Consider the following 26,539-nt stretch of genomic DNA (forward strand, 5'->3'; position numbering starts at 1 on the left):
AGCTGAGTGACGACTCAATCTGTTTCATGAGAATTGTAAAAGTGCTTCACATCCTTAGATTTCTTTCTTGATTTTCGACAATCTAGGATTGGAAATCAAACATTCCTTTAAGCATCTCGACATCTTCAATCCAAGGAGTGCATATTGGCTTGATTAATGTTGTGATCTACCGTTGGGGAGTCAAATCGACTTGTAGCAAATTCAAATACCTCATAACAAACTTAGCGGTGGTCTGCTAAGGGAAATCAAGATCATGTTTGATTCTCATCGAGACACCATAATCTGAGCACGTTGTCACGAAATTGGGACTTTTCCCCAGACTTTGGGCTATTTTGGCCATGTTGGGCCACATCTGGTCTTGGAGGTTGATAGAATAGTGTAGATTATTCTAGAACACTCAAGACTTGTATATATTCTAGAAGCATTCTAGAGTCTTCCATGTTAGGTAGGAAATTAAGGAGCATTCTAGAGAATCTCTCCCTACCGTAGGATCAAGTCAATCTCCACCGTCCATTGAGGAGGTGAGATGCTATAAATAGATGTAGATCATTTGTAAATCATCCAAGAGTTGTAAGCTTTCAAACATATCAACAAGCTTTCTCTCAAAGTTCATTCATTTCTTCTTTGTTTCCTTGTCAATCCTTTCCCACATTAGCACGAGTTTGAGTGAGGCTGACTTAGCTATCGCGAGGGGCGAAAATGAGCTAAGGTCGCACGAGGCTTATTGAGAGATTAAGTCCGTGACAGTTGGTATCAGAGCCGGTAAAGGTGTCAATATTGTGCACGTGTCTTGTAGAAATGGTCGGGAACTCGAACGAGTCGACTGTTGCTGAGGAACATGGGAGAGAAGCTGCACCCACCAACCCGAAGAAGAAGAGGGACCAAAGTAAGGCCCATGAGGGCGCTTTCTTAGAACCGATGGCGGCGGAGTTTGGCGAGAGGCTGGAGAGGGTCCAGCACGACTTCAAGACGTTGGAGGGCCATGTCTTGGAGCAAGTTGACACACTCAAAGGAAATGTCGAAGAGACCAACAATGAGGTGGAAGCTCGGTTCATACGGCTAGAGGATATGATCCAAGCTGTACGTGAAAGCATCGAGGGGATGCGAGAGGACTTGACGCTCTGCAAGAGAGCCACCGTTAACGGGGGTGCTAACAATGTCTCCACCCCGAGGGTCGAGTGCCCCAAGCCGTAAGGGTTCAACGGGGTAAGGGACGCCAAGGAAGTCGAAAACTACCTATGGCGAATAGAGCAATACTTCGAGGGAATCGGCCTTAACGACGATGCCGCCAAGGTAAAGACCGCTGCCTTATATCTTTTCGATACTGCTATGTTATGGTGGCGTAGGAAACATGCCGACATTGAGCGAGGGGCTTGTTGGTTAGATACGTGGGATGAGTTCAAGAAAGAACTCAAGAAGCACTTTTATCCCAAGAATGTGGTCTACGAGGCTCGCAAGAAATTGCGGGAGTTGAAGCAACGGGGGTATTATGTGGGACTATGTGAAAGAATTCACAACCCTTATGCTTCAAATTCCCAATATGTTCGAAGAAGATCTCTTGTTCTCTTTCATTGACGGACTACAAGGATGAGCCAAGCAAGAGATGCACCGTCAGGATATTAGAACGGTTGATGAGGCCATTGCCATCGCCGAGTCACTCGTCGACTTCCAACCCTACTCCCACACCAATGTGGCGAAGAACAAGGATAAGTATCCAGCAAGAGGTGGGGGAGAACGGCGGGAGAATAACCAAGGTAACCGAGACTGAGATCACCGAATGCCACAAGCTAAAGAGGGGGATTGAGATCGGCGTCCGGGTCGAAGGGACTACGAAGAGAAGAAAAAGGCCTTCGTTCCGAAAGGAGGATGCTTCTTGTGTAAAGGGTTGCATCCGATGAGTAGTTGTCCCAAACTTGGTTCATTATCCGCCATCGTCGATCGTCAAGATAGAGTCTCAAGCTGAGATGGGGCCACTCCAAGTTCTAAACGCCTTGAAAGCCAAGTCATTGACACTAACACCGAGTAATGGGCTCATGTATGTAGAAGCGGTGATCAACGAGAAGCCGACAAGAGCTATGGTGGACACGGGGGCTACCCACAACTTCGTGTCTAAAAATGAAGCCAACCGTTTGGGCCTGAAGTACACTGAGAGCAAAGTATGGCTCAAGACGGTAAATGCACAAGCGACACCACTCTATGGCGTGGCACGAGGGGTCGAGCTATGCTTAGGCACTTGGAAGGGCCGAGTGAACTTTTCTGTCATTCCCATGGACGACTTCAAGGTAATTTTGGGGTTGGACTTCCTCCGACAGGTAACCGCTTTTCCTATGCCTTCCTTTAGTTCTGTTTGCATCTTGGAGAAAGGGTCTCCTTGCATGATCCTCACAGTCGAGGCACCAAAAGAACAAGATCGAGATGCCACACAACTCTCGACCATACAACTTGGTAAAGGCATCAAGAAAGGGGACATTGCTTACATGGCCATGCTAAAAGAAGATGACGAGATCGAGAAAACGGATGACCTACCATTGATCATCCGTGAAGTCTTAGAGGAGAACAAGGACGTAATGCCGCCCGAATTACCAAATAAACTTCCACCAAGGCGTGAGGTGGATCACAAGATCAAGTTGGAACCCGGTGCCAAGCCGCCTGCCTTGGCACCCTACCGAATGGCCCAACCCGAACTTGAGGAACTTCGAAGGCAACTCAAGGAGCTAGTCGATATGGGAATGATTCGACCTTCGAAGGCACCGTATGGCGCACCGATACTCTTCCAAAAGAAGCACGATGGGTCGTTGCGCATGTGCGTCGATTATTGGGCACTTAACAAGGTAACCATTAAAAATCGCTACCCGATCCCTTTGATTACCGATTTATTTGACAGACTTGGATGAGCCAAGGTGTACACGAAGATGGACCTGCAAAATGGCTACTACCAAGTTCGAATAGCAGAAGGCGACGAGCCAAAGACCGCATGCATCACTCGATACGGATCGTACGAGTGGTTGGTCATGGTGGTGTACTTGGACGATATCGTGGTATATAGTAACTCCATTGGAGAACATGTAGACCACATGAGGATTGTGTTCAAGATACTTCAAGAGAACGAGCTGTACGTCAAGAAGGAAAAGTGCACATTTTCCACCGAGGAAGTACACTTCCTTGCACATGTAATCGGCCACGGGAAGCTATTGATGGACGGGAGCAAAATCAAGGCCATAACCGAGTAGGAGCCGCCGACCAAGGTAGGTGAGATGAGGTCTTTCATTGGTCTAGTAAATTATTATCGCCGGTTTATACAGGTTACTCAGTGCGAGCATCACTATTGACGGACCTACTCAAGAAGGGAAAGACGTGGGAGTGGTCCAAACAATGTCAAGAGGCCTTTGAGGACTTGAAGGCAGTAGTTAGCCAAGAATTTGTCTTGGTCCTACCTAACTTTACCAAGCCATTCGAGGTGCACTCTGATGCATCTGACTTCGCTATCGGGGGAGTACTAATGCAAGAGGGACATCCGGTAGCATTTGAGAGCCGCAAGCTGAATGACACCGAGAGGCGGTACACGGTGCAAGAAAGGAGATGACAGCCATCATCCATTGCTTGCGGGTATGGAGACATTATTTACTCGGCGCGCACTTCACCATCAAGACCGACAACGTGGCGACGAGTTATTTTCAGACTCAGAAGAAGTCACCAAAACAAGCTAGGTGGCAGGACTTCCTAGCTGAGTTCGACTACACGTTGGAATACAAGCCGGGCAAAGCCAACGTCGTAGCCGATGCCTTAAGTCGAAAGACAGAGCTTGCAGCGATCTCTTTAGCCAAGGGAACCGTGTTGGAACGCATCAAGGAAGGCTTTGAGCAAGATCCACTGACAAGAGAATTAGTAAAGCTGACTAGCGATGGCAAAACCCAACGGTTTTGGGTAGAAGACGGTCTACTCTACACCAAGGGACGGCGAATCTATGTTCCAAAGTGGGACAACTTAAGGCGAGATCTTATCAAAGAGTGCCACAACACCAAGTGGGCTGGTCATCCGGGTCAAAAGCGCACTATGGCATTGCTAGAGACATCATACTTTTGGCCCCATATGAAGGATAGCGTGGAGCTTTACGTGAAGACTTGTCTTGTGTGCCAACAAGACAAAGTAGAGAACCGACAGCCGGCGGGATTACTCGAACCTTTACCAATTCCCCAAAGACCTTGGGATTCAATCACCTTGGATTTCATTAGTGCATTACCCAAGTCCGAGGGATACGGTTTGATCATGGTCGTCGTGGACCGATTTTCCAAGTATGGGACTTTCATACCATGCCTCAAGGATTGCACTGCGAAGGAGACCGCGCGAGCGTTCTTCAAGAACGTCGTGAAGCATTGGGGCTTACCAAGGAGCATCATTAGTAACCGAGACCCTCGATTCACCGAACGCCTATAGACGGAATTATTCAAGCTCCTTGGCACCGAGTTAAATTTCTCCACAAGCTTTCACCCTCAAACTGATGTGCAGACCGAACGTTGTTGGAGTGTTACTTGCGGCACTTCGTGAGTGCCAACCAGCGAGATTGGGTAAAGTTGCTAGACGTCGCCCAATTCTCTTATAACCTGCAGCGGAGTGAAGCCACAAGCCGGAGTCCGTTCGAGCTTGCAACCGGACAACAACCGCTCACGCTGCACACATTGATAATGCCACTTGACGAGGGCAAAAGTCCTGGAGCCACCAAGATGGCTAAGTCATAGGAGGAGAACGCCGACATCGCCCGCGCATGTTTAGAGAAAACGAGGAAGAAGATGAAGAAGTGGGCGGACGAGAAGAGGCGACATCGAGAGTTCTCCGTTGGAGACTTAGTCCTTGTGAAGCTTTTGCCACAACAGTTCAAAGCTCTTCGAAGCGTTCACAAAGGACTAATACGGAGACACGAGGGACCGTTCCAGGTACTTGCCAAGGTGGGTAAAGTGTCTTATCCCTTTTTTTATTTTTCTTACAGATTTCTTGGTTAAAGATCAATTCAAATCGACATTGGAAATTTCTAAATATCTATGGGTCAGCCATTTCTTCTCTATACTACGTTTTAGCTTATTTAATTGAGAAAACACGTATTTATTTGACAATTATGATGCTTCTCATGGTCCAATGAAGATACATTCCTTGAATGGAAGCAAGTATTTTGTGTTGTTTATTGACGATTTAATAAGGATGTAATGGGTTTATTTCTTGAAATCTAAGTTGAATGTATTGACATCGTTCAAAGAATTCAAGAAATTTGCTAAAAGCCAAAGTGATTGTAGATTAAAGGTTTTAAGAATAGAAAATGGTAGAGAATATGTTTCCAAGGAGTTCAATGATTTTTGCAAAGACGTTGGGATTCATCATCAGCTCACTATTCCTCCCACTCCTCGACAAAAATGGAGTTTGTAAAAGGAGTATATTTTTTTTTGAATATGTCAAGATGTATGCTCACTGAAAAACAACTTCCTAAGTCATTTTAGGCAGAAGCTGTTGCTACCTCGGTGTACTTGTTCAATAGGTTAGCAACTAAGTTTGTAAATGGGAAGACTTCTCTCGAAGCTTGGTATGGATTTAAGCCATTTGTGGAACACCTTAAAGTATTTGGCTTAGTTTGTTTCGGGCATATACCTGCCAATATGAGGTCCAAGTTAGATGAAAAGTCTAAAAAGGGATTTTTATTGGCTATTCCTCTCAATCCAAGGGGTATAGGGTCTTCAATCTAGAAACTAAGAACATTATGGTAATAAGAGATGTTATTTTTTATGAAGGTTCTTATTGGAATTGGGAGAAGAATGATATGCAAAAGCATGACAACAGACCTTAGACTGAAGAGACCATTACAATTGATAATGTTGAGAGGTGCAATTTCATCTTTGTTGAACCAACAAGTTTTATTGAAGCTGCAAAGGTAGCTGAATGAATTGAGGCAAAGAAGGTAGAAATTTTTGCAATTAAGAAAAATGATACATGGTTCTTAACTGGTCGACCTATTGACAAGAATATTATAGGCGTAAAGTGGGTGTATATGACTGAGTTCAACCTTAATGGAATTGTGTTCAAGTACAAGGAAAGGTTAGTGGTAAAAGGGTATGCACAGATAGATGGAGTTGATTATGGTGACACATTTTCACCTGTTGCCAGAGTCGACACCATCAGACTGATCATTGTTATAGCTGGTCAGATGGGATGGAATGTATTCGATTTGGATGTACAGTCTGCTTTCTTGAATGGAGAGCTTGAAGAAGACATATATATGAGTCAACTTGAAGGTTTTATAGTTTTTGGAAATGAGCATCAAGTGTACAAGCTCAATAAAGCTTTTTATGGCCTGAAACAGGCACCAAGAGCCTGATATTATAGAATTGATTCCTATTTGCAGAAAATGGGATTTCAAAGGAGCATCAATGAAGCTACTTCGTATCTTAAGAAAAGTGAGAATGATTATTTTTTTATTGTTTCTCTTTATGTTGATGATCTATTGGTAATGGGAAGTAATGTTGAAGTTGATTCAACATTCAAGTTGAATATGCAAGAGGAATTTGAGATGTTTAATATTCGCTTGATGAGCTATTTTCTCAGCATGGAAATAAATCAAATGAGGTTGGTATCTTTATTTCAGATCAGAAATATGCCTTAGATGTTCTAAGGAAATTCAAGTTGGAATCATGCAAAAGAGTTGCTTCACCATTTTAACTTGAACCTGTTAAAGAATGATGATGAGTAGCTTGAGGATCCCTCCTTTAGAAGCTTAGTTGGAAGTTTGTTATATTTTGACAACAACAAGACCAAATTTAATGTTCCTTGCAACATTGCTATCAAGATTTATGAGTTCACCAATTGATGTTCATTTGGGTGTTGCTAAGAGAGTTATCATATATGTGAAAAGCACAATGTGTGAGGGGTTGAATTATTTGAAGATTGGTAGTGTATTGTTGAATGGATACTCTGACAATGACTGGGCTGGAAGTTTGGATGATACGGAGAGTACATCTGGATATGTTTTTTTAATCTTGGTTCAGGTGTAATTTGTTGGAGTTCAAAGAAGCAACAAGTTATGGCTCAATCAACTGCTGAAGCTGAATACATTGTTGTTGCATCTACAGCAAATCAAGCAATTTGGTTGCGAAATTTGTTTTCTATCTTGGATTTGAGCAAGAAGATGCTATTGTTCTACTTTGTGACAAGTCTGCTATAGCGATTGCTGAAAATCCAGTTCAGCATGGTAGAACAGAGCACATAAATGTAAAGTTTCATGCAATTCATGAAGTTGAGAAGAATTTGCAGATTAAGTTGGAATTTTGCTATTCAAAAATACAGGTTGTTGATTTGATGACAAAAGCTCTTTCGATAAATATAATTCTCTTTTTCAAACACGAGCTTGGTATGTCCAATATCAATCTCAAGGTGGAGTGTTAATGTGTTGAGCATGATATTGGGAGTTTAATATGTTTTGTAAGACAATTGTAATGTTGTTTATTGGTTGTTTTTTGAGTCTGTTTTAAGTTAAGTGTTGCTTTTACACTTAACAACTGTAATTTTGCTTTCAAGCATGTTTTTCCTTTGTAATCATGTTTTAAATTGGGTTTATTAGAATGGTTAAAAGTGAAATATGATGCAATCTCCATCTTAGTTCAATTTTGCTTTGATCTTTTGCATTCATTCTCTTTGTTTTCTGCTCTTCCTCATCTTTTTTGCTTTGAAAGCTTGTTTTCTATAAAATTTTCAATATATATGAATCTTATATGATAAACTACAAACACACGCAAACATTAATTATACATGTTATTGTTTCCCCATTGAACTACATACACTTAGTAGCCCAAAACGCATACAACTTGTTACGATTGTGCTCCAACTTTGCATAGTAAACATGCCACCAAGACCTTATGAAAAACAGGGGAGCCACAACTCCCCAAAATCCCATTACAAAACCGACAACAATGCTCACATAACACCTTTTCACCCTACTTCTTCTACTGTTGTCTCCATTCTTTGTAGTATCTGTCAGAAAACCTTCAGCGCTGTAGCTTTTCTGAGGGGAGGCTCGCAAAGATAATTGCCCAAGAAGGAAGAGATTTCAAAGCTTTGAAGCTGAGTGGCTGTTGGGATTTGTCTAGTTAGGTTGTTGTAGGACACGTTGAAGTGATTCAAGAAGTTCAAATTGGACAAACTTGAAGGGATTCCACCATGCAATTGATTCATCGGCAAATCAAGAGATTCCGTCAACTTCAAGTTGCCAATGTTGTCTGGTATATTTCCTGTTAGGAGATTCCTTGAAAATTTTAATGACAATAGCCCAATGAGAGTTTCAACTTCTTTTGGAATCTCTCCTATGAAACTGTTATCTGATAGATTCATGCTGGTTACAAGTCCTAGTGCGGTACTATACAAGTCCTCTCGTCCTTTCAGTACCAATGACGCACCCATAAAAGAAATGCTTGTTTCTGCATTAGCATCATTGTACAACCACTCAGAGTAGTAGGTATGTTGTTTTTCTTCAGTGGCCATTGCACTTAAATGTCAAACAATTTGGAATAGCTCCTTAAATGTTGTTGTGTCCAAGGTCCAAGTTCTGAAGATATTGAAGAGCGCAAATTGTACGAGGAATATGACCATCAAAGTTATTTGAACGGAGGCTTAGTACCACAAGATTAGAGAGCTTGTCACCAATCCATGCTGGTACACTTCCACTGAAATGATTTTAACTGAGATCAAGAATAACCAAATTAGTACAATTTTGCAAAGTGGAGGCTAATTATCCAAACATGTTATTGTTCCGAAGGTTTAGCATTTAAAGACTTGTATCTCCCAAAGAAGATGGGATTTTTCCTGTCAAATTGTTGTTTCCCAAATTTAATAACTTCAATCCCTGCCCAATGTTCCATCAATCTGGAATTTCTCCAGAGAGAAGATTTGTATCAATGCAAAGAACTAGCACTGATGTCACTGATAAATTGCAAACAAATTCAGAAAGGGATCCTGAAAATAAATTCCTTGATAAACTTAAATATTCTAATGGACCAGAGAATCGGTTTGACAACAGTCTTGGCAGTGGACCAAAGAATCGGTTTGACAACAGTCTTGGCAGTGGACCAGAGAATCGGTTTGAGCTTAGGTCAACAATGTTTCCTACATTCAAATATGGAATCCTTCCAATAAGTTGATTAGAGGAAAGATTCACATATTCAAATTGAGTGGAAAGTTTCAAAAACCAAGTGGGTAGGACTTCTGAAATTCCTGCATGAGAGATATCTAAAGCATACAACTTCGTTTGGAACTTCAACCACTGGGGAAACTTGGAGCCAAGATGCCATTGGCTCAATTTGATAATTCCAAATTGAAACGGAGGAATCCAACTTGAGTTTGATTCAAATCTTATCATGTTTTCGAATGCCACTGAAGTTATCAACCTCGTGAGATTAGAAAAGTGAGTTTCTAATACAACTCATTCCAATTGATTTTGCCCAATATTTAAGAGTTTCTAAATTTTTCAACTGCCAAAAACTTAAAATACCATTTAATTGATTTTTTGAAACATGAAAGACTTTCAAAGATGATAACTCCCCTATCAACAATGGAATGGGACCAGAAATTTTGTTTTGAACAAGGTACAGGATAGCTAAATTTTTAAATTGGCCAAGTTGATATGTTAAATGGCCAGAAAGTTTGTCATATGCCATACTCAATGACTCTAAGCTATTCAAACCGCATTTAGACAAACTCTCTAGGATTTGTGAAATGTCTAGATCAATTCCATTATATGACAAATCCATGTCCTTCAATTTGCAAAGATCTCCCAAAGAAGCTGGTACTTTTCCTTGCATCTGATTAGCTGAAAGATCAAGGTGAATGAGAGAGCTCAAGTTTCCAATGGCAATCGAAATTTCACCTTGTAAACCTTTAAGAGCAAGAGTAAGGAATTGAAGATGGTTTGAACTATACAAGGAGTTTGGTATGGATGAATTGAGTGAGTTGAAACCAAGATCAAGGACTTCAAGAAACGACATGTTCCCAAAATAATCTGGAATTGGGCCTTCATTAAGATTTATTGTTTTATATATTTTGCTTCGGAAAAAAAAAATGAATGATAGGCCAGTAGGATTCTCTGAATTCCTTGTAAAATTTTGTAATTTAAGTTGATCACTTAATGGAGTACTTAAAAAAGGCACCTACTCCAACCATATATTCATTTTTGAAATACGATTAAACATAGTCATGCATTCTCAAATAAAGAACCACCAGATGCCCTCATCCTTCAGTTTTGGGATGGACACATAATATTATATTAGGGGTGAAGTTGATTGCGAATTTATATAATTTCAGGGAAGAAGCAGATCATCAATAGAAAATACAAAAAAAAAATCTAAAACGCGTTATAATTTGAAAAATTCAAGGAGTGACTGCCCTAGCCATCCTCTCAGTCCACCTCTATTGTTGTACCCTTACGCCTGTCTCCAACATACCAACGTCGAGCTACTCTTCCCGTCACTTGGATACCCATACCTCACAGCAGTAATCATCAACACTCAATTATTGAGACTTCTTGCACTGTGTTCACTGGTGATTTTGTGGTTTCTCACACTCAAGTTTTGTCTGAAACTTTCAAGTTGTGATTAATCGTTGCTGGCAAGTTGGCTTTATCTTCTTTAATGTTTCCACCAACGTTCTTGCATATGCATAAGAGTTAAAATGCCTTGTTCCAATCTTTTTGTCTGGTTTTGTAAGTATTTTCTATTTAGTAAGCAAATATTTGGGCAACTTACTTATAAGTACTTTGAAATTTGAGGCCATAAAGGAATGGATCTTGATGGAAACCCTAAAAATATACAATCCAAGAGGTCTCTCTAGGTACAAGTTCAAGAGGTGTTTTGAGTGTTTAGAAGACTTTATCGTTTTGATTTTTTATACATACAGTGAAACTTAACGTGCTGGACGATGAAATTACAACATTGTATTGAATTCAGGCAGTAGTTAGAAGTAATTATTTTTCAATCTTCTACTCCTGTTTACGCTATGAATTGAGTTTTTTTTATTACATGAAATTGCAACCGTAGAAGCTACCACGGATAGCTACAATGATAAGACGAAATGAGAATAAGGAAAATGTAACATTTGTCATTGTTGCATTTGTATGGCAGCAACCACTGCTGCAAATCAATATTTCATTGTTACCACCACGCCACATTGGAAACAAATTATTGAAATCAATCAGAATTCGAGATAATAAAGGGTTTGAGTGCTTTGCAAGAAACTGTTTGCACAAGGGAAGATGCCATTGTTATGATCATTGCTCGACACTACCAGCCACTTGCCTGGGCAAAATGGTACCGGAGGCTACCCAGGATTGTTGCTCGGCAGCTCGTATCCGTGACTTTTACATGGAGATGTCTTTTCATTTTGAAAGTTCAGTCATTCCGTTTATAGGAAGCATTGTACCATCAGACACCTATCGCATTTGGAAGAAGGGTTTGAATCTCCGTGCTGATATGACACTTACTGGATTTGATGGGTTTCGTATTCAAAGATTGGATCAAACATTCCTCTTTCTAGGAGAAGGCTATACTTCTGAGGATGGGAATCTTTCGCTTCCTCCAGGATCTTTGATTGTTCTTTCTCACAAGGAAAAAGAAGTTACAAATGCTCTAGAGGGGGCTGGTGCACAGCCCACCGAATCAGAAGTTGCTCATGAAGTGCAATTGATGTCTTAAGCTAATATGTATAGGCCTGGTATTGATGTCACTGAGGCTGAACTTGTTGCTCATTTAAATTGGAGGCGACAAGAGAGAAGTGAGATGGTTGGAAACTGGAAGGCTAAAATCTATGGTATGCTTCATGTGACAGTCAGTGTGAAGTCAAGGAGGGTTCTTGGTGCAATGACTGATGAAGGGATTTTTCCTGTGGACGAGGAAGAAAGGATGTGTCACGATCGGGAGAGAAAAGAGAAGAAAAGAAGGAAGCGAAGATGAAATTGGGGGAAATGAAATCAAGGGTTAGGGATTGATAGAGAATTGGGAATGAGTACCTGATTAATGATCATGTAAGGAGCACGAGGAGTTAATTACCATCAGGAGAGCTGAGACCACGAGCAGCAGCAAGCCCAGTTGGTGGCCCTTTAGCTGAGAAAATAACAAACGGTTATTTGGAATCTACAACTGGCATTAGTTAGATTTGTTGGTACCTTGTAAACAAATAAAACAGTAATATGTAAAGAGACAATCAAGCATATTTTGAATGAAAATCCTATTTCTGTATCTCTATTCTGCTCTTTACTCTACGATTTCTTCTTCTCTATTTCCCTAATCTATCTTCTTCATCACAAATTGGTATCGAGAGCCTCGGTTTCTGGCAAGTTTGGTGGCATGCCCAAGAAAAATCAGAACATGGCAGAAGATTTAGCTAGGTTGCAGAAACAAATGGAGGAATTGACAACACTGGTGAAACAAGGACAAGATGAGTCTAATCTCCTAAATGGTAGGAGAATCAGGATAACATGATTTCTGCATTGGAGTCTAGGATGGCTACGAATCATGGTTATGTTGAGGAAATTTTAAAGATTCTGACTGGTAGGAAGGAGGATCAAGACCAGTCTGCTGAAGATCAGGTACAGACCCCTGACTCATTTAATATGAGTAGCAAACAACCTGTTAAAGTGACAGTAATTAATGATAAGACTCGGTTTACTTATAAACCAGATGAACCTGGTATTCTAAAGTCTAAACCGAATGATTTGCATGTTCATCTAGCTAGCTTCAAAAATGATAACCAAATGGGGGAGAACAGTGCTGCTAGAAATCAGTTAATGGCTTTAGAAGTGGATAAAAGAGGTACAGGGGGGTCTTCTAGTATGTCAGTGATTATGCTTTGAGCTACCTTTTTTTTATGGAAGTAATCCAAGAGGTTGGCTACAGAAATGCTTAAAATATTTTTCATTATGTAGTATTGCTGAGGAGCAAAGAGTGGAAGTAGCTACAATGTATTTAATTGGTAAAGCAGAGATTTGGTTTGATGGTTATATTATGCAAAAACATCATGTGACATGGCATGAGTTTGAGGCAGATTTATGTTATAGGTTCTGTGATAAAGCCTTTGTGGATATAGTGGAGGAGTTTACAAAATTAGTCCAGAAAGGGTCGGTAGAGGAATATCAAGACAGATTTGAAGAGTTACAGCCTCATATGCTCTTATAGAATCCTACTTTAGGTGATAAATTTTTTGTCTCTTTGTTTATTAGTGGATTATGGGATGACATTAAACATAGAGTCAAAGTTCTAGACCCTAAAACATTGTCTGAGGCAAGCAGGCAAGCTAAATTGTATGAGCTATCTGTTGAATTTGAGAGCAAAAGATTCAGACCTTTTGTAAAAAAAACTAGCTTATTCAAACCTTATACTTGGTTCTAAGCCTAACCAGCTGCCATTACCACAAAAGAATGTATCCAATAATCCACAAAGACAGAACCTGATAGACTACAGAAGACAAAACAATTTATGTTTTATGTGTGGTGAAAAATTTATTCCAGGCCATCAGTGTAAGGTAAAACAGTTGAATATGATGATTGAGGATGACACTGTTATACCTTCAGATAATTTACCTACTGATTTGGAACAAAAAAATCTATAGGAGGAGGAGAACTTAGAGATATCAATGAATGCTATCACATATTGTATTGGCCATAATACATTAAGGATTCAGGGAACTATTCAAGGGAGACCATTGAATATTCTGATTGACAGTGGGAGTACCCACAGTTTCCTAACACCTAAGTGGGCTGATGCTGGTATTTTAGTGAATACACCTTTTCCTTTGGCTATTACAGTGGCTAATGGACAACAACTTTTTAGTTCAGCAAGGTGTAATAAGGTGGAATGGCAGATGCAAGGTCATTCTTTTGTTCATGACTTTAGACTCCTAAAATTGGGGGGCAGTGATAAGGTGTTAGGGGTGGATTGGATGAAGTTGTTCAGTCCAATTTTGATGGACTTTAACAAATTGACTCTGAGTTTTGTTCATCAAGAGGAAAATATTATTATACATGGCCAGCAACCCTAAAATATTTTGCAACAAATTTCAAGGGCTACCATGCTAAAAATGACAGCCTCTGATTCTGCTATTTTGGGCCATGTGGTGTTGTTATCTATGTTTGAAGATTCAAAGACTATTCCTACAGCTCTACAACCTCTCTTGAATAAATATCAGTCTGTTTTTGTTGAACCTACAGGTCTACCACCTACAAGGAATCATGATCATGTCATTCCTTTAAAACCTGAGTCTGCTCCTATAAATTTGAGACCTTACAGATTTCCACATAATCATAAGGAGGAGGTGGAAAAACATATAGCTACCATGCTCTCCTCTTCTATTATTCAACCTAGCAAAAGTCCTTTTGCTTCTCCTTGTCTTCTTATAAAGAAAAAGGATGGGACTTGGAGATTTTGTGTTGATTACATAAAACTAAATAGTATGACTGTGAAATACAAGTTTCCTATTCCTGTTGTGGAGGACCTCTTAGATGAACTACATGGAGCAGTTTACTTTTCAAAAATTGATCTCAGGTCTGGTTATTGGAAAATCAGAATTAAGGCTGAGGATATTTACAAAACAGCATTCAGAACTCATCAGGGTCATTATGAATTCAAGGTAATGCCTTTTGGGTTTACTAATGCCCCTGCTACATTTCAAGCTCTAATGAATGACTTGTTTAGTTCATTTCTTAGAAAATTTGTTTTGGTATTTTTTTATGATATCCTAGTCTATAGCACCTCTATGAATGATCATATTAATCATTTGGAACTGGTTTTGGAGATATTGCACACTAACCAGTTATTTGCCAAGTTGTCCAAATGTTTCTTTGGACAAACTCAGGTAGATTATTTGGGTCATATTATATCAGCTGCTGGAGTTTCAACTGATCCTACTAAGGTGGAATCTATGAGGAATTGGCCTATTCCTAAATCTTTAAAATCTTTGTGTGGCTTTTTGGGATTGACAGGATATTACATGCGATTTATAAAGGATTATGGAATAATCAGTAAGCCATTGACACAAATGCTTAAGAAAGATAGTTTTACTTGGAACAGTGAAGCTTTACATGCTTTTGAAAACTTGAAACAAGCCATGTGTACTGCTCCAGTTCTAGTTTTACCAGATTTTGGTAAGCAGTTTTATTTGGAAATAGACACCAGTTCAGGAGGCATTGGGGTTGTTTTAACTCAGGAGGGCAGACCTATTGCTTACCTTAGCAAGGCTCTTAGCCCTAGACATGTTGCCCTCTCGATATATGAAAGAGAGTACTTGGCTATTCTACTAGCAGTCTCTAAATGGAGGCATTATCTAGAGAGCACTCCTTTTATAATCAAGACAGATCATGAATCTCTTAAATATCTGTTGGAACAGAAGTTGACTGCTGCTATTCAAAAGAGGGGGTTGACTAAATTATTGGGCTTGGATTATACTATTCAATATAGAAAAGGTAAGTCCAACATAGTAGCTGATGCACTATCTAGACAATGGGAAGATCAATCTCACTGTTTTGCAATGGGGACTACCTTAATTATTCCTAGTTGGGTTCAGCAGGTTGAGGAAAGCTATAAAGAGGATTCAGTAGCTACTGAATGGATTTCTGTCTTAACTGTCAATCCTAATGCAGACTCTAGATGGAAATACTCTAGAGGTATCCTTAGATATAAGGATAGAGTTTATATTGGTGTTGCTAGAGCTCTAAGATTACAAATTCTTCAAACCCTACATGATTCACCTCATGGAGGTCATTCTAGAATTCAGGCTACTTATCAGAGAATTAGAGCTTGTTTCTACTGGCCTAAGTTAAAATCTATGGTGGTAGTTTACATCAAGTCTTGTTATGTATGTCAACAGACTAAAGTAGAGAATGTTCCTAAACCAGGACTTTTACAGCCATTACCTATTCCTCAGCAGGCTTGGGAGGTAATCACTATGGACTTTATAGAAGGTTTACCTACATCCTTGAGAAAGAATTGCATTCTGGTAGTGGTTGATAAATTTACCAAATACAACCATTTTTTAGCATTATCACACCCTTATTCTGCATCTGATGTGGCTAAATTGTATTTGGATAATGTCTACAAGTTTCATGGGCAACCTAAGTTAGCCATTTTTGACAGAGACAAAACATTCACTAGTCTCTTTTGGAGAGAACTAATGAAACAATTGGGGTCTAAAACCTTATTTAGTACTGCTTACCATCCAGAGACTGATGGTCAAACAGAAAGGGTTAACCAATGCTTGGAGCAATATTTAAGGAGCTTATATTTTTTCAACCAAAGCACTGGGCTAAATGGTTGCCTCATGCAGAATGGTGGTATAATACTACCTACCATTCTGCCCTAAAGATCACACCCTTTCAAGCACTTTATGGGTACAAACCACCTACTATGGTTTGGTATACAGAAACTAAAGTGCAGTCTGTCAATGAACTAATGCGTAGCAGAGAAGATATTCGAAGGCTAGTTAAAGAACAACTTGAGATAGCAAGTAACAGAATGAAACAAAAAGTAGATAAACACAGATCAGAAAGAGTTTTTGAAGTGGGGGATTCTGTTTACCTGAAGCTGCAACCTTATCGTCAGACGACACTAGCCCTGAGAAAGAATTTAAAATTAGCAGCAAAATTCTATGGGCCATATAAGATTACAGAGAGAATCGGGGAAATGGCCTATCGTTTGAGCTTACCTGAAACATCGAGGTTGCATCCTGTCTTTCATGTCAGTCTTTTGAAGAAACATATTGGAGATTCTGTCGTTTCCTCTACGGACCCTCCTGCCATAGGCATAAATGATCAGTTTCGAATCGAACCATATACAGTTTTGGGAAGACGAATCATTAATCGCCAAAACAGACTTGTGACTCAGTTGTTGGTACGGTGGACGAACCTTGATGAGACACATGATACGTGGGAGGATTATACTGTTATTCGAGGCCAGTTTCCAGGCTTCGATCCTTGGGGACAAGGATCATCTCCAGCAGCGGGTATTGTCACGATCGGGAGAGAAGAGAGAAGAAAAGAAGGAAGCGAAGATGAAATTGGGGGAAATGAAATCAAGGGTTAGGGATTGATAGAGAATTGGGAATGAGTACCTGATTAATGATCACGAGCACGAGGAGTTAATTACCATTAGGAGAGCTGAGTCCACGAGCAACAACAAGCCCAGTTGGTGGCCCTTTAGCTGAGAAAATAACAAACGGTTATTTGGAATCTACAGCTGGCATTAGTTAGATTTGCTGGTACCTTGTAAACAAATAAAACAATACTGTGTAAAGAGACAATCAAGCATATTTTGAATGAAAATCTTATTTCTGTATCTCTATTCTGCTCTTTACTCTACGATTTCTTCTTCTCTATTTCCCTAATCTATCTTCTTCATCACAGGATGGCAAATGGTGGTGAAAATGACGAGTATGATGATGTATTGACAGCCGAGGAAAGGATGCAACTGAATTCAGCACTTCATATGGGAAATTCAGATGGTTTTGATGATGACGAGCATGGAGTTGTTGACTGCAAAGAAAATTGATCAGGATGTTCCTATGAAAATTGTGAATCAAATGGTGATGCTAAGGAAAAGAAGAGCTGGTTTGGCTGGAACAAGAAAGGCTCAAAGAATACTGATGATCCTGATGATTCAAAGATTGGGAAACTCTCAAAATCGGCTCCAGAAGGTAGCAATCTGAGACAAGCTGATAGTCATAGATCATCATCCGAATTTGCGAAGGAAGATGCTGCGGATGGCAAGAAGGGTAAAGATAACAGCAGCAATAAAAAGAAGAAAGGGGGTAATACTGATTCTAAACTTGAGAGTGAGTACAAAAAGGGCTTGAGACTTGTTTTGTGGTTAACACTAGATTTCCCGTTAAAGACACAGGAACTCCTGCCTTTACTTGACATATTAGCCAATAAGGTCAAGGCTATAAGGAGATTAAGGGAGCTTTTGACAACTAAGCTGCCTTTGGGAACATTTCCTGTCAAGGTAATTTAAGCTTATATCAAGCCAACAACGCAAACATTTATCTGAATTTATGGTAAAAAATCAGTTTAGGTTTCAATTGTATGCATAAATAATGATTTTATTTGTGTCTGAAATGTTCTATTTAATTTGATTTTTTTGGTTGGAACAGAGGAAGTTATGATAAAAGATACTGAAGTAGAATTCATGCTTCACAATTGACTAAGAGTGGTAGTACTCTGAAAATACAGAGCGATTAATATATTTAGGCAGGGAAAAATGTACTAGGTTAGAGAAAATTCTTAAATTGCTACGAAGAACACTTTGCTGCCCATATTTTATTTGTCTCCTGTGATCTAATCACCTCATTTTTTTTTCACATCAATTCTGACAAACACAGGGAATGAGTCTGTTAGTGGTATCCTTGGTCCTATGGTGCTTTAAACCCATATACATGTAATAATGGTTGAAAATTAACTTGAAAAAGTGCTGAAGTAGGGGGTTGCTTTGTGTTTACCAGTGAATTGAGGTCCGGTTGTGCAATAGATTGCGGCCTCATTACTATTTGAGAAATGCATTCTTATATACATACATGTGTATCAGAAGTCGTTCTTATATTATTAATGGTTTACTATAATTTTTTCTGGTTGAAAATCTTATGACGGCTTGGCAATTGCTCACCCGAACCTGTGTTGTTGGTATTTGTGTCTGATAATAGAAGGCAAAGATGGTTTTTGTGTGGAGGTGGTGGAGAGATAAAGTTTATTTGATGGGAATATGCTCTTTTACCATCTTTCTTTCTGTTGGATCTGCAATTCCTGCAACTGTCATAATGCATTAGTGCCTGATGCTTTTGGACCCTAGCTGTAGTCACTAGGTGAAGGCTTGTCTTATATAGGTATTAAGATTTAAGAGTGTCTTCGTCATTTAATCTTTCAAAATGACATTGGAACTATAAACTATGCTAAAATGTGGGATGGATATTGAACCTATAAACCTCTGAAGGTGAAGGCACTTTATGATCAATATTTATGTTCTCCATATCCTGGAGTCTGTTCTGAAACTCTACATTAAAATATGTAGATATGATTCAGGGTTTACAAAGCATGGTTTTGGTTATTATTTACATTTCTACCTTTGTATTTCTAGTTTAGGAGGCCACCTTTTTGACAGTAATTATAGTGAGGCTGCAAAATACCCTATTTCTTCTTTTGCCGGTTCTATTGTACTTATTTTGAACACTTATATCATTAATTTAACTTTGAAACTGGCCCTTATAAGATCATTATAATGTTTATATGGAAACTGTTGTGCAAGTACTGTAGAAAGTGTTGTCTGATGAGCGTGACATGCTTTCTTAACAATTTGTGTTGTGTCAGTTCTGTAAAATATTTATATTTAAAAGAGCTTTCTGTTAAGTTTTGAATGAATTCACATTGATACTTCATGCATTCCCTTTTCTAGGTTGCCATTCCTATTGTCCCTACTATTCGAGTCCTTGTCACTTTCACTAAATTTGAGGAGCTTCAGCCGATGGACGAGTTCGTGACCCCTCCTTCCAGCCCTGTTCATTTCCTGGATGCTAAGTCAAAATAGTCAGAGGGTTCAACATCATGGATTTCGTGGATGAGAGGGACTCGTGGTGGCCAGTTAAGTGATAGTGATGGACGAGTTCGTGACCCCTCCTTCCAGCCCTGTTCATTTCCTGGATGCTAAGTCAAAAGAGTCAGAGGGTTCAACATCATGGATTTCGTGGATGAGAGGGACTCGTGGTGGCCAGTTAAGTGATAGTGATAGTAATCGATATAAGGACGAGGTTGATCCTTTCTACATACCATCCGACTATACCTGGGTGGACGCAAACGAGAAAAAACGTCGCATGAAAGCCAAGAAAGCCAGAAGCCAGAAGCACAAAAGGCCTGCCATAGCCAAAGGTGGGGATGGAGGCCAGCAGGTGAATGAAGAGGTGGAAGAATAAACACACGATCCCGGTTGTTTTACTGTTTTAGTGGCATCTTACAACAGATTGAGGAGGCAAGTCTCCTCCCTACACCCATCTGACGTTTCACTATTTGCAAATAGCCAAATGGGACAGTTGATTTGCTGAATGATTGGTAGCGTAATCACTTTGATTAAAGAAGAGCCTTTCTTTCTGTTGTTTTGTTATGTGATGTGAAATTGGAGAGGGACCAAAATCTCCTCGTTTCTTTATTAGCTTTGTTTCAGTTCTAAATTTTATTGAACATTACATCTTTGTATCCAAGTTCTTGGTCGTCAAAGTTTCAAATCACAGTTTCATTTCTGTGATTGTTATTCTTTTACCTGCCAATTTCTTGCCCTTTCGCCACCACCTTTCGGCTCACGTAAAGGTAAACATCGAGTGATTAATCAGATTCAGGTGTAACTGTCGATCGAAGAGTCGAAATAAAATAGATGCTCATTTAAAGCTGAGACAAGGGATTTGCTCCATTTAATTGCAACTATATTCTACATATGTAGTCAGTGATCTCGTTACATGCAAACAGGCATAACATTATTTGCAAAATGGCATGTATGAACAAATTTAATAGCTATATATTGTTTATCTACTATATACATGCCTACAGTCATTCTCTGGTTCACAGGTTTCTCTACCAGAACCTATCCTTATTGACGCTTAAATACCCAGCCATTACTTTCCCTCCGGTGTTCCTCATGCCATCTATGAGAAAGCACCATGTCGATCCCAATGCACCGATAAAGAAGTCTGATTCGACTGCCATCAAGAAGTTTACAAGAGGATAGTTTGTGCTGGTTTTCCTTCCAAGACTTGCCTCGTATGCAGCCATTGATGCATTCCCGACTTGGCGTTTCACGTTTGTGTAGTAGAAGTTCCAAAGAGGGTATGATTTCGTTTTATCGATCACTTCCTGAGATTTAGTTATATCATTCGTCATATTAGATAGATAGCATATGGATTGTTCTCAGGGTAAAAATTTTAGAAAATGCTTACCTGCATTTCGGTGGAGAGCCAAATGTTGTTGAGATGCGGAAAGCGCATTCGAATTCGGTGAGCAAGTCCCATATATTGTTCGAATTCTACCACTTTCATTTCACATGCCTTGTCTCCCATTCTTACATGCATGCTTAGCAATGGCCTAGGAACCCAAGGTCTGTGATTTGACCACACAAATTCTTCAATATCCGACTTCGGCTTGTTCGTAATCACCTGTCAAACAAAGCTCAAGTGGGAAATAGTCACCAGGGCAATTTAAAACGAGAATGAGTTCAGTATGCATAGTAATGGTTCATCAAAGTAGGTGATCATGATTCAGCTCTTTCTAGTAAGATTTTCATTACATCAATCGAATTAAGGATGAGTGTTGGATAAGGATATGTATCCGACACGGTTCAGAGGATCATTCCCCCGCACCTTTGTCTGAATTGAGACATATATCACCAGGGTTGGGAAGATGCTCAATTCAGTGTAAACTACAAGCCGAAATCAAATCCGAAAAGGCTAAGGCTTAGATGAACAAACCTTCGGCCACTCTCTGTCAATGCTTGCAAGAACCATTTTCGCAGCTTCTTCCCCAAATGCAGCATGCCGAGCGATGTTCAATAAACCACAAGTATACTCTGTTTGAAATCTCATTAGATATCGAATAGCCTGTTTAAGTCAAAGAAAACATCAGATAATATTCGCAGCACGGATTTCGCGTACGAAAGAAGGTTGTCACTCACATTCTCATATTCAACACGTTACAAAAGTTGAGATAACACGAACATACCTGTGCTCTCCACCACCTTCGGTCCATCTTATGGTGAATGGCGATTAAACTTCCGTTTATATCTGTCGTAGGCTGCAAATAACTCCAAGGATCACCCCATACCCTGATCAAATAGTGAAATCATTGATAGAAGACACACTAATGTTTTCCGAGTTCATGTTTATACATAACACATATAACAAATTTGCAACTGCTGTGAATTATACCTTGGAATCTTCCCTGTCCATATTTCCTTAGATTTATAATCGTCTTTTCGTTTTATGGTTCCCTTTTCCCATGCCTCTTTGTTCTTCGTAAGCTTGAATGCAAGATCTCGGCATTCCCGGGATGTCTCTAGGAAGAAGTAGCAAGACCAACTACTGCATGATGCTGCAATCAACATCATACCAGAACAATGCTGTTGTTAAGATTATTCTTACAGTTCCAAGAAAATGTTGCATATAAAGCAATAAATTGTTACGGTTCATACCTTTACAACCATCGTGGTCGGCTCGATTGTAGTGTCCGGTAATGAGCACCCTTTTCTCATTAATTGCAATGGCAAGAAGCCCTGCCATACCGGCAAGCTGAGCCCCAATGCCAAAGCCGGGTAATACTTCCCAGTCAGCCACGAGAAATTTTATGTTAGGATCACTGCAGTTTATTGGATGTTGATGGATCCAAATGTCACGCTGCACTTTCCGGGTAAGAGGGTAGTTTTCTTCATCCGATCCCACAATCTGTAAATAAAAGATCCAAATTTTCAGAAACGAACGACGCCAAAACATACCATAACGTGAAGTATGCAAACACAATAACAGAATGAACAAGTATGATCACATCTGCAAGCATCTACGGATTATGTAGCTAAGGAACATACCCATGGAGGATGAGCACTGTCCGAGACTGGCTGATGGTTAAGGCGTCTTACATTCCCATCGGTCGCAGTTGCTGGATACATGTTTAATGAACCCTTCCAAGTTGTCCATGGGGGAAATTTCCCAGCTCCTGAACGTGCATCGAGACGCTTATTCACTCGTGCACTTAATTTACAGTTCTCCAAATGCGGGGCATCCGGTAAACTTGATTTACTTAGTCCGAATCGTTGCAAGAACTCGTTTTCTTGGGGTTGCCTATCAGCTAGTAAAGCACCCCATGCTTCAGTCAATAAAGAAACTCTCTCACCATCATCGCTCTCTGGTTCCCTTTGCTTCAAATCCACCCATCTCTCGGTTTCTTTTACTTTAAAGTTGCAATCCGAACTCGAAATAACATCTACATTTCGATACAAGAACACACATTGATGTTAAAACAAACATGAATATGTTCGACAAAGTGTAGGACATGTTTATGTATCCGATCTAACCCCGAACCCGAAATACAAATAACATCTAACAAAGTAAAAATAAAAGAAAAAGAAGTTGAGATGGTGGCTTGTAGCTAAAGTATGTCAAGTGATTAGGATTAAAGAAACTAATCATCATTATCTACAAAGTCAAAAGTCATCTAAACAAAAAAATTGTGCAACAAGTAATGCCAAAACTTTTAGTTTGCTTCAACAACACCCTTGGAATATCATGTCCATCAAACCATCAAATTTTGACTGAATTTCACTGGAAAAATTCTCATGAATTCATATGAACATCACATCATCATCTGGGAAAACTAAGAACTTTATGCCATTAACATACAAATAAATAGAATTGAGGGGTAAATTACAACTTACTGATAATCTCAGAGCTTGAATTCCATGGAGAAATCCCCATTGACAGTGATGAAAAGGAAATCCCAGTAAACCCAAAAGTACCAACAGATGTAAGAACAGCCAAAAACAAAGAAGTCAAGCAAATTCCACAGAGAAAACCCACCACACAAATCTGACATGGAAATGAATTCCCCATCTGTAGAGCTCTCTGTGAAACAACTCTTTCCAAAAACTTATGGTTTGTTGGCTCCATTGATCCTTGTTTTAGCTATGAACTTACAAGAACAAAGGGCTCCTACGGCAACTTTAATTCACATGAAAGTGTTTTATTGTTTAAAAAAAACATGTTGATGCTTTCATATGAAACAACAGGAAAAAAAGTTTGCTGTACGTTCAACCAATCAAAGGAAAACAGGAAAGCAGAAGAACAAAACACATTCAACAAGTTGTCACTCTCATATTCTCAACCTCTTCATTAAATTACTCCATGGCTTGGGTGGTCCATTGCTATCTTTCTCCTTTCAGCTGCAAAAATGAATTCAAAATTCTCATCGGAATTCACTTTCTTGAAGAGAAAAAAACTTGCAGATTATCATAAAAACCATGAAAGAGATGAACGGAGAAGAAAGGGAGATATTCAAAACAAAAAAGGAAATTTCAAAGATAAACCTTGAAATTTAATTCAATAACAGTAAGCAAAAAAGATGAACAGCATGCAAAAAGGACACATGCCACTAAAGATCTACTAAAAAACAAAACGAATGACACAAGAATCTTTCACTTTTCCTCAGAACCAAACACCCCACAGTAGTAAAAAGTGTGCTTGTGGTCATTTTTACTTCAAAATTTTTATTATTTTATACAAAAATTTAAATATTTTAAGTAAAAATCAGGAAAAAAATGAATAAAAATTTTACAGTAACAAACAAATAATATTAGAAAACTCATTATGTTATCAGTTTTTCAAAGAATAAAAATTTAGAAACAGACATCCCTTAACGTAAACATATGATATACTTTTATTTATTATCTCTATAGGATAAAGTTGTGTCAATTTTAGTTTTATCTTTTAGTTAGAATTTTGTGTCATTGAAATTGTTGTTTAAATAACTCAAACCGGTGTCGGTTGTGATTCTATATCGAGCTAGTGGAGGTGTAACAAATAACATTAATATTAAACTACACGTTTAATATCTCAACTATTATTTTTATTCTGTTTTGGTCACACAATTATTATTTTTTTCCAAAATTATACCTAACATGGACGGATGTATAAAGTGGAGTAGGAGAGCAGCTGCATCCCATTATTTTAGAAAAATTGTTAAATTTAGTTCAATGGGTTAAGAGCATGAGAAAAAAAGAAAGAAATTTGCATATCCATTTTATTTTTAAAAGATAGTATTAATATTTTAGACATCTATTTTTTAATTTTTAGATTTGTCATTGATGCCTAATATTACATATTGATTTTATTTTGATCACATTCCGTTAAAAAATTAACAAAACTTCTAATTGGGGATGTACTTAACCCTTAATGGGCCAAGTGCATTCTCGTAATTTTAGATAAGTTATTAAATTTTGTTCAATATGATAAACAAATGAGAAAAAAGCGCATATATATTTTGTTAAAGAAAGTGGATTTTAATTTTTTTGATCCGCTACTATTGTTTACATGGTATTTTTCTAAAATAAATCAATGATGACAATATTATTTTATGGTGAAATATCGATATCATCGTTAGTTTCTTTAGTACTGGATGATCTATATGAAATCAAAACGTAATGTTATGTATGATTTTAAAACAAAAATAATTAAATGACTAAAACGAAATAACAGTGATAATTGTGACATTGAAAAGATAGTTTACCCTCACATTAAAGAAAGCAAATATATAAGGCCTTTTTGTTTGGGAGCAGGTTTAAATATCCTTTAATTATTTTAAAATTTAAAATTTAGTTATTATATTTCTTCAAAAGTAAATTTGTTTTTTATTTTTGTACAAAGATTTTTATTAATTATCAACATGTTCATAAAGCTAAATTCTAAAATAATATGATTTTTATATATTTAATATATTCTGGTAAATATATTGTAGAAAATAAAACCGGTCCGGTTGCCACGGTGATGATGATGAGGGTGGGCCACTCACAGCACAGTGGGTTGCTTGTTACATAATTATCAACATCATTCACAATTCATTTACAATAGAAAGCTAAAAAAAAATTTGTCTAATTTACGATAATTTTAATATACCGTTAAAGAAAGATGTAATTGAAAATATTATTTTTTTAATATTTATGATAAAATACTATTTGAAATATTATTTTTTTACTGAAAATGTTAATATTGAGAATTACCTAAAATGTTTAACATTTTCGATAAAGCACTACATAAAATATTATTTTTTTACTAAAAATATTAATATTGAGCGTTACCTAAAATGTTATTTTTCTATCAAAAATTAGGTAATGAAATTAACATTTATGATAAAAATAAATAATATTTTAAGTAACACTTTATTAAAAATATTAAAAATATATTAAAATTTTGGATATATTTTTTTCTTGATTGTATATTATTATTATCGTACACCCAAACTACCCTAAAAAATACATCAATTTCATGCCACTGTTCCCTTTCTTTTTCTCTAGAAAGCTACTCCCAATACCATTTTATTATATATACTTTTGGTTTATGATTTTTATTAAAAATATATATATTAATTTTGATCGATGTGATATTTACGTGGAAGTTAATAAGATAAATATGATGATTTATTATAGAAATGTCCATCCAGTTCAGTTGGTAGAGCACAATACTCTTAATTTTGGGGTCGTGGGATCGAGTTCTACGGAGGGTATTTCATAATTTGGAGGTCTCCTACGGAAGTTGCTCTCAACCTGGCGTTGGGGGCAGCCTACTATTCTACATTTCCCTTATCCCATTACATATGGAAATAAGGGTCAACTAATTTATTGATGATTTATTATATTAATGTGATTATTTACATATGAACGAGGACTATATTCTTTTTATTTTTAATGGTATAATTGATTTTGATTGAGAGTTTAAAGTCTTATTTAATCTTTAAGAAATAATA

General features: G+C 38.2%; 4 protein-coding genes and 1 pseudogene across 4 annotated transcripts; 2 read left to right on the top strand and 3 right to left on the bottom strand.

Moving 5' to 3' along the window:
- Positions 1-8,010: 8,010 nt before the first annotated feature.
- Positions 8,011-8,514, bottom strand: LOC120133657 (receptor-like protein EIX2). Its single transcript, XM_039150203.1, has one exon. The coding sequence runs from the start codon at positions 8,512-8,514 to the stop codon at positions 8,011-8,013; it is 504 nt and encodes a 167-aa protein (XP_039006134.1).
- A 376-nt stretch (positions 8,515-8,890) lies between these two features.
- Positions 8,891-10,013, bottom strand: LOC120133658 (receptor-like protein 35). The gene is made up of 2 exons (XM_039150204.1): positions 9,713-10,013; positions 8,891-9,243 (listed from the first exon to the last, which is right to left on the bottom strand). The coding sequence occupies exons 1-2, from the start codon at positions 10,011-10,013 to the stop codon at positions 8,891-8,893; spliced, it is 654 nt and encodes a 217-aa protein (XP_039006135.1).
- Positions 10,014-11,081: 1,068 nt separating this feature from the next.
- On the top strand, positions 11,082-20,232 carry LOC120133659 (annotated as a pseudogene).
- On the top strand, positions 19,640-20,244 carry LOC120133575. Its single transcript, XM_039150135.1, has one exon. It carries the CDS (start codon positions 19,648-19,650, stop codon positions 19,960-19,962), a length of 315 nt encoding a protein of 104 aa, XP_039006066.1. The 5' UTR covers positions 19,640-19,647; the 3' UTR covers positions 19,963-20,244.
- A 165-nt stretch (positions 20,245-20,409) lies between these two features.
- LOC120133518 lies at positions 20,410-24,042 on the bottom strand. The gene is made up of 8 exons (XM_039150086.1): positions 23,460-24,042; positions 22,614-23,008; positions 22,224-22,473; positions 21,961-22,123; positions 21,755-21,857; positions 21,505-21,633; positions 20,977-21,192; positions 20,410-20,893 (listed from the first exon to the last, which is right to left on the bottom strand). The coding sequence occupies exons 1-8, from the start codon at positions 23,689-23,691 to the stop codon at positions 20,615-20,617; spliced, it is 1,767 nt and encodes a 588-aa protein (XP_039006017.1). The 5' UTR covers positions 23,692-24,042; the 3' UTR covers positions 20,410-20,614.
- Between the last annotated feature and the right edge of the window lie 2,497 nt (positions 24,043-26,539).

The sequence above is a fragment of the Hibiscus syriacus genome, unplaced genomic scaffold, assembly GCF_006381635.1.
Source record: "Hibiscus syriacus cultivar Baekdansim isolate YM2019G1 unplaced genomic scaffold, ASM638163v2 tig00110584_pilon, whole genome shotgun sequence".
Classification (NCBI taxonomy): domain Eukaryota; kingdom Viridiplantae; phylum Streptophyta; class Magnoliopsida; order Malvales; family Malvaceae; genus Hibiscus; species Hibiscus syriacus.

Coding starts and splice junctions, on each gene's coding strand:
- LOC120133658 (XM_039150204.1), bottom strand. CDS start 10,013: ATGTCGTTTCTTGAAGTCCTTGATCTTGGTTTCAACTCACTCAATTCA. Junction 9,244..9,712: donor AGAGAGTTTGTCTAAATGCG/GTTTGAATAGCT, acceptor TCTCTCATGCAG/GAATTTCAGAAGTCCTACCC.
- LOC120133518 (XM_039150086.1), bottom strand. CDS start 23,691: ATGGAGCCAACAAACCATAAGTTTTTGGAAAGAGTTGTTTCACAGAGA. Junction 22,124..22,223: donor CGACCACGATGGTTGTAAAG/GTATGAACCGTA, acceptor TGTTGATTGCAG/CATCATGCAGTAGTTGGTCT. Junction 21,634..21,754: donor GAAGGTGGTGGAGAGCACAG/GTATGTTCGTGT, acceptor TGACTTAAACAG/GCTATTCGATATCTAATGAG.
- LOC120133575 (XM_039150135.1), top strand. CDS start 19,648: ATGGACGAGTTCGTGACCCCTCCTTCCAGCCCTGTTCATTTCCTGGAT.
- LOC120133657 (XM_039150203.1), bottom strand. CDS start 8,514: ATGGCCACTGAAGAAAAACAACATACCTACTACTCTGAGTGGTTGTAC.